This window comes from Zea mays, chromosome 4 (assembly GCF_902167145.1).
Source record: "Zea mays cultivar B73 chromosome 4, Zm-B73-REFERENCE-NAM-5.0, whole genome shotgun sequence".
Lineage (NCBI taxonomy): Eukaryota > Viridiplantae > Streptophyta > Magnoliopsida > Poales > Poaceae > Zea > Zea mays.
In genome coordinates, this window is record NC_050099.1 from 21,267,810 (window position 1) to 21,282,968 (window position 15,159).

General features: G+C 41.4%; 1 protein-coding gene across 2 annotated transcripts; it reads left to right on the forward strand.

Moving 5' to 3' along the window:
- Positions 1 to 5,157: 5,157 nt before the first annotated feature.
- LOC100284741 (O-fucosyltransferase -like) lies at positions 5,158 to 12,924 on the forward strand. 2 transcript variants are annotated; one of them, NR_182110.1, is made up of 9 exons: positions 5,158 to 5,310; positions 5,408 to 5,549; positions 6,465 to 6,546; positions 6,639 to 6,715; positions 6,829 to 6,917; positions 10,627 to 10,739; positions 10,862 to 11,145; positions 11,413 to 11,542; positions 11,826 to 12,924. NR_182110.1 is itself a non-coding variant. In NM_001157636.2 (9 exons), exons 1-9 carry the CDS (start codon positions 5,303 to 5,305, stop codon positions 12,447 to 12,449), a joined length of 1,560 nt encoding a protein of 519 aa, NP_001151108.1. In that variant the 5' UTR covers positions 5,158 to 5,302; the 3' UTR covers positions 12,450 to 12,924. The 2 variants fall into 2 exon arrangements, 1 of the variants encoding a protein (NP_001151108.1); NM_001157636.2 differs by having other exon boundaries at positions 10,616 to 10,739.
- The last annotated feature ends 2,235 nt before the right edge of the window (positions 12,925 to 15,159 follow it).

The following is a 15,159-nucleotide window of genomic DNA, read 5'->3' on the forward strand; positions in this document are numbered from 1 at the left end:
TGAGGCTCACAACGTTTCAGCCAAAAGCTCGATAGTGGAAGACGACGGGGAGCGTCCGAGAGGAGCCAGAAGTGGATCACCACTTGCGTGTGGAGAAGGCCCGCGGCTCTCTACGGAGTTACTCGACCGTGGTGCTTGGCCCTTGTGTGGCCTTCCCTTTGTGTAGGGGCACCGATGATGATTAGGCGAGACTTTGCGTGGTTCCGAATACCTCGATAAAAATACCGGCTTCATCCACGAGAGTTTGCATCTCTACTTTGCTCTTTACCTTTCGCATTTATATTAAGTATTTAAGTTTCAATCTTGTCTTTCTAGTTAGATTATTTAGATTGAAACTTAGCCTTTGCGGTAGAGATAGCAACACTTAGACAAAACCTAGTATGCACATTCTAGATTATTTATTTGCATAGGTTTTGCTCTAGGGATTTAATTTTGGCCTAGTTTAGAGAAAAATTTAGAAGTCCTAATTCATCCCCTCTTAGGCATCACCGTTTCCTACAGTTAGGCACCTGATCTATAAAGATAGTCAAGGAGTCCTAGGTTGAGGCAAGCAGAAAACAGATCAAAGAAGTACATCTCAGAGCCTCCAAGGGAGGGCGAGTCACATATCTATCTGCTATCACATCTACCAATTAATAAACTATATCATTTGGTACCCGGAGCCTTCGATCCTAGTCCACAAATTCCCACCTCTAATCTAATCCAGATATAAGATCCCATCTCCTCCCATCCATAATCCAAAATCAGACAGACGTCGTACTGTTCACCTGCGACTACTGTTCACACGTGAACAATACTGCAACAGATATTGTTAGCAGCAACATTGCCTAGCATCACCTCTGGTGATGTCACCCCTGATCCAGTCGCAGGCAGCTACCCAAGGTGGGCGTTTTCCACCAATGTATGCCTCCGCGATCAACATGAAGACCACAACACCCCAAGCTACCGCAGAGTAGGAACAAGGAATTGAGGATGGCGTCTTTGCGGGCTTCAATGTGCATCGCTCTCCCTCACACAGGCCTCCACTGCACCCTCCTCGCCTAACGCGAGGCCACCTTTGTTAATCATGAATAGGAGGCATTGCAGCTCGATGGTGAGCTGCTAGAAAAAGGGTGTGTTAGTGTTATGGGCAGGACCTATTGGACTGCGCATAACAATTAGGATGGAGTTAGTTAGGATAGAGTTAGTTAAAAAATAAGATTAGGATAGAGTTCATAGATAAGATAGGATTTGTTATTTACATAAGTTTTTAGGGAGTTTGTTAGGCACATGATCTATAAAGACAAAGAGTCCTAGGTTGAGGCAAGCAAAAAATAGATCAAAGGAGTGCAACTCAGAGCCTCCAAGGGAGGGCGAGTGACAGATCTATCTACTATCCCATCTACCAATCAATAAACTAAATCAGTGTGTGTCAAGTCTGTGAACTCGATGTGTATCAAATTTGTGAACTGAACGTGTGTATCAAGTCAGTGAACTGCTATGTGCATCAAATATGTGAACTAAATGTGTGTATCATGTCTGTGAACTACTATGTGTATTAAATCTATGAACTAAATGTGTGTATCAAGTTTGTGAACTGCTATGTGTATCAAATCTATGAACTACTATGTGCATAAAGTATGTGAACTAAACATGTTCCTATTCATTATGTGAATTGAATATGTGTATCAAGTTTGTGAAAATGCATGGCCATATTTGCGAGGGGCTACTGTTTCAAATGTGTCACTGAAAATGAAACTGAATAGTGCTATGCTAAAACTAAGGCGAGGGCCTTCTTATGTTGACAATTTCAGTCAAATGCTCCTAGTCAGATTGAATGTTTGTGTGGACATAAACATTGTATTGCAAAAAGTATACATATTGCAATTTTCAACATGCTATTACAGACTCATAGACAAGTCGAATATAACAAACATAATAGATGAAGTCTTACTAAAACAACATTACATAAAGTCAAGGGTTCTTGCTTACAAAGCCTTACATAAAGTGTGACCTAATCACACCTAAATTAACAACAAGTCTGACTTAGACAAATCTTACATTAGTTATTACTAAATAACAACAACTAACATCAACTCTCACTTTGAAATGCTTCACATGGTACGATCCCACCATTCTTCGAAATCCCAACCCATATCCTCAGAATGATGTGGCATGCTAGGAACTTCAAGGTTCTCCCAAAAATCTTGAGCCTAAAAAATCATTTCCCACAAACTCTTCGACTCAAAATCATAATTGTTTTCGTTGTATCCTTCTTCGGCGCAGTCATCTAAAGTGTAACCATCTTCAATGTAACCTTCTTTGGTGCGAGGATCTATTGACTCAAAGACCACCGAAGAAGTGATTGTGCCTAAATCTCATTGGCAAACTAAAGTAGCTTTCTCAAGCATTTTACATATATGGTCAAGATGATTCACAACATTTTTTGCCTTCAGACCTTGCACTTTATCAGGCATGGAGCACAACCTTGACACGTCGTGTAAGAGAGAAGTTTGACGCCTCATCTCTTGTATGACATAGCACAGAGAGTTCTTAATGTTCACATATCTATCTGCTATCACATCTACCAATTAATAAACTATATCATTTGGTATCCGGAGCCTTCGATCCTAGTCCACAAATTCCCACCTCTAATCTAATCCAGATATAAGATCCCATCTCCTCCCATCCATAATCCAAAATCAGACAGACGTCGTACTGTTCACCTGCGACTACTGTTCACGCGTGAACAATACTGCAACAGATATTGTCAGCAGCAACATTGCCTAGCATCACCTCTGGTGATGTCACCCCTGATCCAGTCGCAGGCAGCTACCCAAGGTGGGCGTTTTCCACCAATGTATGCCTCCGCGATCAACATGAAGACCACAACACCCCAAGCTACCACAGAGTAGGAACAAGGAATTGAGGATGGCGTCTTTGCGGGCTTCAATGTGCATCGCTCTCCCTCACACAGGCCTCCACTGCACCCTCCTCGCCTAACGCGAGGCCACCTTTGTTAATCATGAATAGGAGGCATTGCAGCTCGATGGTGAGCTGCTAGAAAAAGGGTGTGTTAGTGTTATGGGCAGGACCTATTGGACTGCGCAGAACAATTAGGATGGAGTTAGTTAGGATAGAGTTAGTTAAAAAATAAGATTAGGATAGAGTTCATAGATAAGATAGGATTTGTTATTTAGATAAGTTTTTAGGGAGTTTGTTAGGCACATGATCTATAAAGACAAAGAGTCCTAGGTTGAGGCAAGCAAAAAATAGATCAAAGGAGTGCAGCTCAGAGCCTCCAAGGGAGGGCGAGTGACAGATCTATCTACTATCCCATCTACCAATCAATAAACTAAATCAATGTGTGTCAAGTCTGTGAACTCGATGTGTATCAAATTTGTGAACTGAACGTGTGTATCAAGTTAGTGAACTGCTATGTGCATCAAATATGTGAACTAAATGTGTGTATCATGTCTGTGAACTACTATGTGTATTAAATCTATGAACTAAATGTGTGTATCAAGTTTGTGAACTGCTATGTGTATCAAATCTATGAACTACTATGTGCATAAAGTATGTGAACTAAACATGTTCCTATTCATTATGTGAATTGAATATGTGTATCAAGTTTGTGAAAATGCATGGCCATATTTGCGAGGGGCTACTGTTTCAAATGTGTCACTGAAAATGAAACTGAATAGTGCTATGCTAAAACTAAGGCGAGGGCCTTCTTATGTTGACAATTTCAGTCAAATGCTCCTAGTCAGATTGAATGTTTGTGTGGACATAAACATTGTATTGCAAAAAGTATACATATTGCAATTTTCAACATGCTATTACAGACTCATAGACAAGTCGAATATAACAAACATAATAGATGAAGTCTTACTAAAACAACATTACATAAAGTCAAGGGTTCTTGCTTACAAAGCCTTACATAAAGTGTGACCTAATCACACCTAAATTAACAACAAGTCTGACTTAGACAAATCTTACATTAGTTATTACTAAATAACAACAACTAACATCAACTCTCACTTTGAAATGCTTCACATGGTACGATCCCACCATTCTTCGAAATCCCAACCCATATCCTCAGAATGATGTGGCATGCTAGGAACTTCAAGGTTCTCCCAAAAATCTTGAGCCTAAAAAATCATTTCCCACAAACTCTTCGACTCAAAATCATAATTGTTTTCGTTGTATCCTTCTTCGGCGCAGTCATCTAAAGTGTAACCATCTTCAATGTAACCTTCTTTGGTGCGAGGATCTATTGACTCAAAGACCACCGAAGAAGTGATTGTGCCTAAATCTCGTTGGCAAACTAAAGTAGCTTTCTCAAGCATTTTACATATATGGTCAAGATGATTCACAACATTTTTTTGCCTTCAGACCTTGCACTTTATCAGGCATGGAGCACAACCTTGACACGTCGTGTAAGAGAGAAGTTTGACGCCTCATCTCTTGTATGACATAGCACAGAGAGTTCTTAATGTTCACATGAGTAAGGTAATCAACGCTATGCTGCAACAAAATGCAATGTCACTATGTTAGTTACTGATCTACAATAAATGACAACATATTGCACACTCAATCCTCCCACAACAGCTACAAAAGAGATATGTTTGCTACATGATGTTCAAGCAGTCCTAAGCCTAGTGGATTGGAGAATATTATTATAGAATACTTGACATGGCGATGCATCGAGTTCTTCGACGCCAACAACATGTACCTGGAAGACCTGAGCAACAAGGACACGCGACTACCTCACCACCAGCGTGGGCATGCTCGGGCGCGGGATCCGACATGGAGACGACGACTAGGGTTCACCAGCAATGGGAAAAGAGGGAAGAGAAACTAGGCCACGAGAAGAGAAAGGATTGACGCCGCAACACTCTACGTCAAGTGAATAACAACTGAAAAGGTTTAAGAAAGGAAAGATAATGACGCAACTGATGGTATATTTCTATTATGGCAAAAAGAAGATATGTTTCCTTTCTATTTTAACAATTGACACCTTTTATCTTATTTTTGTGAAACCCAACGTGTGGATTTCCATAATATTCAATCTGTTCTTTTTTATCTATTGTTATTTAGTTTAAAAATATTCATCCCGTTCTTTTTTATCTATCGTTATTTAGTTTAAAAATGAAGACGACAAATATTCGATAAAAAAAAGGAAATCTGCGCGCCGCGCGATCCCGGGGCCACGCCCACGCGCAACTCCATTACTCCGCTCGCAGCCAGATCTGAGTCCTCACTCTGTCTCTTCCTCAGTCCCGGCATCAGCGCTCAAACCCTAACACGCCACGCGATCCCGATGCGCAGGTGAGCTGCTCGCTCGCTCCCACCGGCTATTCCTCCAATTTTTTCTCGACTTCTCTTCAGATCATTTGATTTGGTATGGTCTGGTCGGACCGCGCAGGGGTCTGGGCAGCGAGGCATCGTTGCGCCGGCGGCGCGGGCCGGCGCGGCTTTGGGTGGCAGTGGCGGCGCTGGTGGTCGGCACCGTGTGCCTCTTCTCCTCCTCTTCGGTCGGCCTGTTGGGCGCCTCTTACAGGGTCCAGGTGCGCTCGCCTCGCCCGCGCCTGCTTTCTGGTTTGTACCTCTCCGTTTCCCGTCTGCTGTATGCACTGCCTGGCGTGGGAGTGAAGGCAGGGAAGGCGTTGATGTGGTTGTCCCGTTCCTGTTTGCTCGTAAGCAATTTGGGAGCTCTTTACACTGGTTAAGTTAGATGCATGCTACATTGTGTTTGGAAGCTGCTTGGAGCCTCATTAATGAATGCAGATTAGCACATTGGACACAACAAATCTGCATCCCTAGTGAAGATCAAATCAGATGGAAGTTGCATTAATTTGTAGACAGCGTATTGTTAATAATTTTGTCTAAGTCTTGTTTTTAAATATATCAAACAATGTATTTGCTGCAGTAAACTAGAACAAGTTGGCGGTTTCAGTGCAAATTGTGCATTTCTCTAGGCGCTGCACAAAACATGGGCAATATTGTGTAAACCTTGATCGATATTCGGATGAGGACATTTCAGCTGGTTGTTTTCATAGATTAAATTTCTTATAAAATAATGAGGCATGGGACCTAAAACTGCAATGCATTTAGTACTTAATGTGATTTGGCATGATGAAGTTGTGCAGAAAGCACATGCATTTTAGTTGGTAAGGGTGGATCGCCTTCTCTGTGGAAATGGTTAGTTATACTTCGGCCAGAACATGATGGCAAAAGACTCCCTAAGTAGTGTCACATTAAAAATATTATACTCAACAGATCGGGAATAATGTAATAGATAAATGGCCTATTTTCATACACTGAGATTTTTGGCACTTCAGTTCCTTTTCAATTAAAATTCATCTGACGTAAGCTTTGTTGAATGTGTGGAATTGGACTGTAGTACCGAAATTAAATGTATATTCACTACTTGGATTTTCTATCAGTTATTTTTTGTACTGACATCACTGCTACTACTCAAGGATGTTGATGTAAATAAGTTGTGGAGAACTGCAGATTCAAATGGTTGGAGAGCATCTTCTGCACCACGCACCTACTGGCCTCGTAAGTTTGTCACTGTATCCTACCGGCAGTTACTGTCCAGTTGCATACCATCTGTAAATGGATATACTGACATGGTATCTCTCTGCTTGCAGCCCCACCAACTGAATCTGAGAGCAATGGCTACTTGCGCGTCCGGTGCAATGGTGGCTTGAACCAACAACGTAGTGCAGTATGATTAAGACAAGAAACTTATCTCTAAGGCGGCATGATTCATCGTGCAATTTTTATATTCATGGTAACATTGCTAAGGCATTTGAGATCACTGCTGTTTTGATTCTGTAGATATGTAATGCTGTTGTTGCTGCACGGATCATGAATGCTACACTGGTGCTGCCAGAATTAGACACAAATTCATTCTGGCATGATGAAAGGTATATATTTTTCTAAAATGGTTTATCTTGTGCATGTCTTACCACAAACTTTGTTCTTTTTGTGGATCCTTCAATCTGTTTTGGCAGTTGCCCGCACACTATTTTTTGCGGCAAATGGAAGTAACATTCTTGTGTTGATTCAATCACCTATCTGTTGTGTTTTTCTCTAAATACTCTAAGTTGGACTAATTGATTGCTTTTGCCTGTTATGTGGGGCTACCATTAGATAGTCAATCTAATCCAAGTGTTCCGTGTAGTTGGACATGCTGATTAATGTTCTATAAGTTTTGGTCAAGTGATTAGATATAATGCCCCTCAGGTTGGTCTCAGTGAGAGCGAGAAGAGGAAGTTCTGGGAAGACTTAGATGACATGGTTAGCTTTTCATAGGAGGAGATCTCAATGGTCATGTAGGTTCAACAAATGCAGGTTATAAGCTAGCTCATGGAGGTTTCGGGTATGGTAGTAGGAATCAAGATGGAGAGAATGTTTTGTACTTTGCTATAGCCTTCAACCTAGTGATAGCCAACACTTTCTTCAGAAAGAGTCTCATTTGGTGACTTTTAGCAGTGGCCATCGTTTGAGCCAGATCGACTTCGTTCTCACAAGGAGAGAAGATAAACAAGCATGTTTGGATTGTAAGGTGATACTTGGAGAGAGTGTTGTGCCCCAACGTAAACTTGTGGTGGCTGACTTCCGTTTTCGGATCCGTACCCATAGGTCTAAACAAGTCAAATTTGCGAGGATGAAGTGGTGGAAACTCAAAGGGGAGACATTCAAAGTTTTTAAGGAAAGAGTTATTGTGGAGGGTGCTTGGTCCGCAGAAGAAGATGCAAACAACATGTGGGTGAAGATGGCAACTTGTATTAGGAAGGTGGCATCAGAGGTGTTTGGAGTGAACAAAGGGAGCAGAGGTGAACCTAAAGATACTTGGTGGTGGACCGAGGACGTTCAAAAGGCAATAAAGGAGAAGAAAGAATGTTACAAGAGCTTGTTTCATGCAGGAGCGTAGTCAACATAGAGAGGTATAAGGTGGCAAAGAAGATTGCAAAACGAGCTGTGAGTGAGGCAAAGGGTCGAGCCTATGATGATCTTTACTGAAGACTAAGTACAAAATAAGGAGAGAAGGATGTCTATAATATGGCTAAGATTCGGGAAAGGAAGACGAGAAACCTCAACCAAGTTAAATGCATTAAGGATGAGATGGATCAACTCGTGGTGAAAGGACAAGACATCAAACAGAGGCGGCGCAGGTATTTTGACAATCTTTTCAATGGTGAGAATGAGACTATGGACACTCAGTTGGATGACTCCTTTGATGATTTAAATAGATGCTTTGTACGCAGGATCCAAGAGTTAGAGGTCAAAGAAGCCTTAAAGAGGATGAAAGTGTGCAAGATGATGGGCCCGGATGGTATCCCAATAGAGGTGTGGAAATGTCTTGGGGATATTGCTATAGTTTGGCTAACCAAGTTGTTCAACCATATTTTTTGATCAAATAAGATGGCCGATGAGTGGAGGAGTACATTAGTACCAATCTTCAAGAACAAGGGAGATATTCAAAGTTGTTCCAACTCTCGAGGGATTAAGCTCATGACCCACACTATGAAGCTATGGGAAAGAGTTATTGAGCATCGCCTGAGAGGAATGTCGCATATCACCATGAACCAATTTGGATTCATGCTCAGAAGGTCAATCATGGAAGCAATTTTCTTAATAAGACAAGTCATGGAGCAATATAAGGAGCAGAAGGACTCGCACATAGTTTCTATTGACTTGGAAAAGGCCTATGATAAAATACTTAGGAATATCATGTGGTGGGCATTGGACAAGTATAAAGTCCCAACAAAGTATGTTAAGCTCATCAAGGACATGTATAACAAGGTTGTGACTAGCGTTCGAATAACTGATGGTGATATAAATGTTTTCCCGATTAACATAGGACTACATCAAGGTTTAGCTTTGAACCCTTATCTATTTGCCTTAGTGATAGATGAGGTCACAAGGGATATACAAGGAGATATCCCTTGGTGTATGCTTTTCGCTGACGATGTAGTTTTAGTAGATGAAAGTCGGGAAGGAGTAAATAGAAAGTTAGAGTTATGGCGTCAGACCCTAGAGTCATAAGGTTTTAGAATTAGTAGGACTGAAATCAATTATATGAGATGTGACTTTGGTACTACAATTAGTGAGGATGAAGATATAAGCCTGGGAGGCCATGTAGTACCCAAGAAGGACATCTTCCTTTATTTGGGATCGATGCTACAGAGAGATGGTGATATTGATGAAGATGTTAGTCATAGGATCAAAGCGGGGTGGATGAAATGGCGTCAAGCATCAGGAGTCTTATGTGACAAGAGAGTGCCACAAAAGCCGAAAGACAAGTTATACAGGACGACGATTAGGCCTGCTATGTTATATGGGGCTGAGTGTTGGCCTACTAAGAGACGACATATCCAACAACTAAGTGTCGCAGAGATGCATATGTTGCGTTGGATATGTGGGCACACAAGATTCGACCGAGTGAGAAACGATGACATACACGATCGGCTAGGAGTAGCGCCAATTGAAGAGAAGCTTATTCAACACCGGTTGAGATGGTTTGGGCATATTCACCAGAGACCCCTAGAGGCATCGGTGCACAGAGGCATCATAAAACGGGACAATAATGCGAAGAGAGGTAGTGGGCGGCCAAACATGACATAGGAGGAGGCTATCAAATAGGGACTTCAATGAATGGAATATCCCAAAGGAGTTGTGTTTGGATAGAAGTGCTTGGAAAGAAGCTATCTATGTGCCCAAACCGTGATTAGTCCTTTTCCCTTTTGGTTCTCTCAAAAGCTTTTCCCCTCCCCTTTCTCTCTCTCTTTTTGGTGACTTGTTGGGTTTCAACTTAGCCTACCCCAACTTGCTTGGGACTAAAAGGCTATGTTGATGTTGAGTGTTTTGTAGTGTTAGGACTTGTTTTGAAATATTAGCTTTGTGTACTAGTACTAGGACTCTAGAGTGAGTTTTGCATTTAAAATTTGTTTGTTTAAACTTCATCTGTTTCAGCTTTATAACCCAATTTGTATAAACTCATGTGGTCAACAAAAAGACCAACTTATAATCCAGCTTATATAATCTAGGTTTCCCAAGCTTAATCCTATAAGATGCCCTGGATCAGCTTATTTCAGCATTTTCAGGGTTTTCTGTGCCTATAAACTAGACTATATAAGCCTCTTGACTGGGGACTGCAATGTAGGACATGAGAAACTACCCAGCCTGCAACTTTGCTCATAAATCGTAATACATTGATAATTTTTTAGCTTAAGATGTAAAGAAAATGTATTACTAATTGAAAGCATGCATGGTCAACAATGCACACATTATCAGATTATGACATCTTGTAGGAGCAGCATGCGATGTATCTGCATGGGTTCGTTAGAAATCCTTTCATGTCTAGGGAACCGTCATGAAGATGTTACTGTCTAAGATTATAACTGTCCAGAGTTGGACTAATTCATATTATATGATATTTTAGGGGCAGCATGTGCTGCATTTACTTTTTATCTCTTAGAAATATTTATTTTCATAATTGGGAAATGCCATAACGAAGATGTTGTTTAACTACCTTTGTGGCCATCTTTGTTTATGTTGAATGATCGCATGATTATCTGTTGTTGGCGTTTACTTATTTTCTGCATTTATATACACCCAGTGGCTTTGTAGGTATTTATGATGTTCCCCACTTCATCAAGACACTGAAATATGACGTCCGAATTGTTATGAGCATTCCTGAAATCACTACAAATGGAAAGACCAAGAAGCTCAAAGGCCAGCAGGTGAATAAATTTAAAGGACACTATATATGGTTATGTTAAATTCGTTTTTTTCTATCATCGAAAACTCAAGTTTTAGGGGCATACTGTACTCATGGTCATGGGGCAATTATTTGTCCTCACAGCTTCGGCCACCAAGAGATGCACCGGTATCTTGGTATGCAACTGATGCTTTGGAGACGATGAAGAAGTATGGAGCTATATATTTAAGTCCATTTTCACACCGTTTGGCAGAAGATATTGATAATCCAGAGCTCCAGAGATTGAGATGCAGAGTGAATTACCATGCACTACGATTCAAGCCAAATATCATGAAAACAAGCAGTGAGATAGTGAACAAGCTCCGCTCAGAAGGCCATTTCATGTCAATTCATCTTCGATTTGAGTTGGATATGCTTGCATTTGCAGGGTAGGGCTTTGACTATACTATTGTAAAATTATCACTTGATGCTGAATGACACATCCCTGCTTATTTTTTGTGTTTATTGAATCATTATGAAAAATTTATCAACAAATGCAAACCCATTGTCATTAAGCATTCTTGCCATTTTCAGTCTTTATACTACATTGTTAGAAAACTACTCTTTTTTCATTAATTCCAGCTACTTTTGTCATATGCACAATGGATATTACTTGCTGTGTAATTTTTACTAATCTTCCAAAATGAAAATTGCAGGTGCTTTGACATATTCAAACCTCAAGAGCAAAAAATTCTGTGGAAGTACAGGGAAGAACATTTTGCAGAAAAGGAACTTATCCCCATGAAAATCAGGCTCAAAGGAAAGTGCCCTTTAACTCCAGAAGAGGTACTGAATCTCCTTACAAGCATAGATCTAGATATTCCTTGAGCATGATTGGAACTGTGTGTAATCAGAAGTTAATGCTGTATTAATTTCCATGGTTACCTGAACATCATATACCATTCTGTACTCGTAGCACTACATGAATCCTTTTGATTGATATAAAAATAATAGGAGAAAACTTGAAACATATATATGTAGTAGGAAAATCTAGAAAGAATTTTGGAAAGACTTCTCATTAGCTGAACTACTGAAGTAATCTAATATTCTATTTGTTCCGTTGTGGCAGGTAGGTTTTATTCTACGTGCCATGGGATTTGACAATAGAACACGCATTTACCTTGCCTCTGGCGAGCTCTTTGGAGGGAAACGTTTCATGAAGCCATTCAAGACCATGTTTCCACGCTTAGAGAACCACAGCACAGTTGGACCTGGAAAGCTGGAAGAGAATACCCAAGGGCTAGCAGGATCAGCAGTTGACTACATGGTTTGCCTCCTGTCTGACATTTTCATGCCCACATATGATGGCCCAAGCAACTTTGCAAACAACCTCATGGGCCACCGTATGTACTACGGTTTCCGGACCACAATCACGCCGAACAGAAAGGCTCTTGCCCCGATACTCATCGACAGGATGGAAGGCCGCCACATTGGCTTTGAGAGAATCAGGAGGGTGATGTCCAACACCCATTTTGGTGCCCCCCACAAGCGCGTCCATCCAGAGTCTTTCTACACGAACTCATGGCCTGAGTGCTTCTGCCAGACGGATGCCAAGAACCATGCAGACCGGTGTCCCCCTGATAACATAAATGACGTTCTGGAAAGCCAGTTCCAGAGCGAAGAAGAAATGGAAGAAGCAAGAGCCTCTAATCAGACTGACCCATCCAGCCAAATAGAAGAGCTGACGATTTAACTGATCAACTAGGGATTACTGCTCGGAAGCATTTTGAACACTTGGAATGGTCATCAGAGAAATCCAGATACAACTATATTCAAGGAATGTATTAATTGATGGCTCAAACTGGAGCGGTTGACATGCTGAGGTGTGGTATCTGGTGGTATTCAGGGAGAGCATTGAACCAGATTTTGAATAGGTCTGGTCATATATGGTTTTGAGGAGAAAACAATATGTATGTCAATAGTTTTCCTCATTGAAGAGTGAAGTTGTGCGGGTTGTGTAGGTGGCAGTGACAAAAGTGAGAAACCTTTGCGCAATATGGTACCATCCGGTGTATAAAGGCCCCGGTTAGGCTGGTGCCAGTGCACCCTTTGTCTTTCGTCCCTGGCATGTCAGCTATTGACTCCACTCTTGTCCTTACTGTTTTAGTGCACAACTGCACAACTCGCAGCGGGATATAGCTTCGGCATATAGTCACATTAACTTTTCTATTTCAGAATTAAGTAATTTACGTGAATTTATTTTAATGCTCAGAAACCACATAACATGATATTTTTATTAAAGTAAAAATTACAAAGGGTATGATAATTAAAATAAAACTATATGCTAATTAAAAAATAACATAAATCTAATTGTAGTCCTAGATCTCATCCTCATCTTCCTCTTTTCATTATGTTTTTTGTTTCTCTTTTTCGTCGTTGACCAGACCAAGTTCATTTTTGATCATCTTTATAGCCTTGGCATGTGTATGTCTTTCAGCTAGGTTCATATCCTGGGTTGATCGACCCTTTAGAATATTCCATTGCTTCAAAAGCTTGGCCTTAACTAATCCACCCCTAAGTTCATTTTAAATGCTTCACTTGTTAACTCGCTATTCGTGGTTTCCTTCCCTTTCTCCTTTGCCTTCGTCTTTCGCGCAGTCGTCGTCTTTGCCCTATCATGTCCAACTGGTTGGGGTACTTCCTCCTCGGTGTCTTTAGAACTATATTCATTAGAGACTCCGAGTCGGGTTCTTTTATTCCCAGTCCCATGAGATCCAATACCAGGACCATGCTTTGCTGACCACTTGGACTCCTGGTGAATAACTTGCCACCAGTGATGATGCTTGAATGGATGCCCTATTTTATCCTCAAACCTCGTCGTTGCTGCCTCTATGACCATTGCATCGTTTGCTCCGTTCTGACACAACCTTTCTTCTTGGAGGTAGTACCGATTGAAATTGGTCACCTCCCAGTTGTAGGTGCCCAAATAACCTTTAAGTTGCTTGGCGGTTCGATGACAGCAAGGGTCGGAGGTGGAGATATATGTTGCTGCTATTTGGCCTTAAAAAATATCCAGTATTATTGTTGCCGGAGATGGGATCATTAGAATGTATAATCCAAGCATTAAAAACAAGAAATGATTCATTCATTAGCTTTTACTCGTTGACAGTCGTCCAATCTCGCCTTTTTGTATGAATTTCCTTCGACACATGATTTTTCTCGGCTTGGTTTTTAGATCCAACAGAGACAGGTGAAATTGGAGGAGGTGCTCCATACAGAGGTGGGGTATATAGAGGAGGGGTGTACACAAGTACCTGGAAAGAAGCTTGACTTCCATCCATAGCAGGTGGAGGGGCATACAGACGTATCGGGAAAGAAGCTTGAAATCCAGCTTAGGAAGTTGGAGGTTGGCCATATGAAGGCGGTGGATATGGATACAAATGATAGGGATAAGAGTATGGTGGTGACGCAATCGAGAATATTGCACGGGGGATTCAAGCTGAAACATCAAAGCGACGATGCAGTGGAGAAGACTCATTAAACGTAGGGGTTTGTGACCTATCAGACAACAAGAGATCCATGAAGATGTTCAAATCTAGGGACCAACCCAACATTGTGTGAAGAGAGGGGAGTTTGGAGGAGAGAAACGAGATGAAATGGTGTGTGGGGGGAATGAGCTCCACCCGAGTAGGGGTATTTATAGAGGGATTGGAGATAAAATTTATGTTTTCTTTGCGTTTTTTATTTTTGGACTCCAAATGGTCAAAATTGGAAGCTGCAAGGGCTACCACACGTGGACCAAACAGAAGTCGCCACCTAGCTCTCGCTCGTTACTCTCGCCCCTCGCTCATCCACATCAGTGTGTCGCCCGCCTCTAGCCCGGAGCACGCTCCAGCACAGGCGAGACTAGGACGATATCGCCCGCTCTCGTCGGACGATGGCAGTGTTGCCCGCCGGCTTCCTCCCACCGCACTCCCGCCTGAAACCCCCCTCTCACTCTCGCTCCCACTCCCGCCCGCACTGGCACCAACCTTATGCTTGCCTCCATTTTTTTGGCACAAACTTTATGCTCAAACTTTATGAAGCTCGTTCTTTTTTGTATAGGTGCTTTCGTGGTACAGCCATAGTTTGATTTCGCATAGGCTATTCAACAAAAGGCGATTTTGTTGAATTGAAAATTTGAAATATGTTTAATCTCATTTCTCACGGGGTATCTATAATGCATTAGCTGATTCACTAATTTTTATGGGAACATATCAATGCAACCGTGCAATTAATACCTAAAAATGAAGGTGGGAGGACCTTTCTAAAAATATTCTTTTTAAAAGAATAAAATACAGCAGCAGTTTTCAAACTTGGCATGTCAATCACTGAACTCTAATTTAGGCCTTGTTCGTTTGTGTCGGATTGGTGGGTCAGAACGATTCCTAACCGGATTGTTTCTCTAATTTATATAAACTTTG

Coding starts and splice junctions, on each gene's coding strand:
- LOC100284741 (NM_001157636.2), top strand. Junction 6,716..6,828: donor TGAACCAACAACGTAGTGCA/GTATGATTAAGA, acceptor TTGATTCTGTAG/ATATGTAATGCTGTTGTTGC. Junction 11,543..11,825: donor GCCCTTTAACTCCAGAAGAG/GTACTGAATCTC, acceptor CCGTTGTGGCAG/GTAGGTTTTATTCTACGTGC.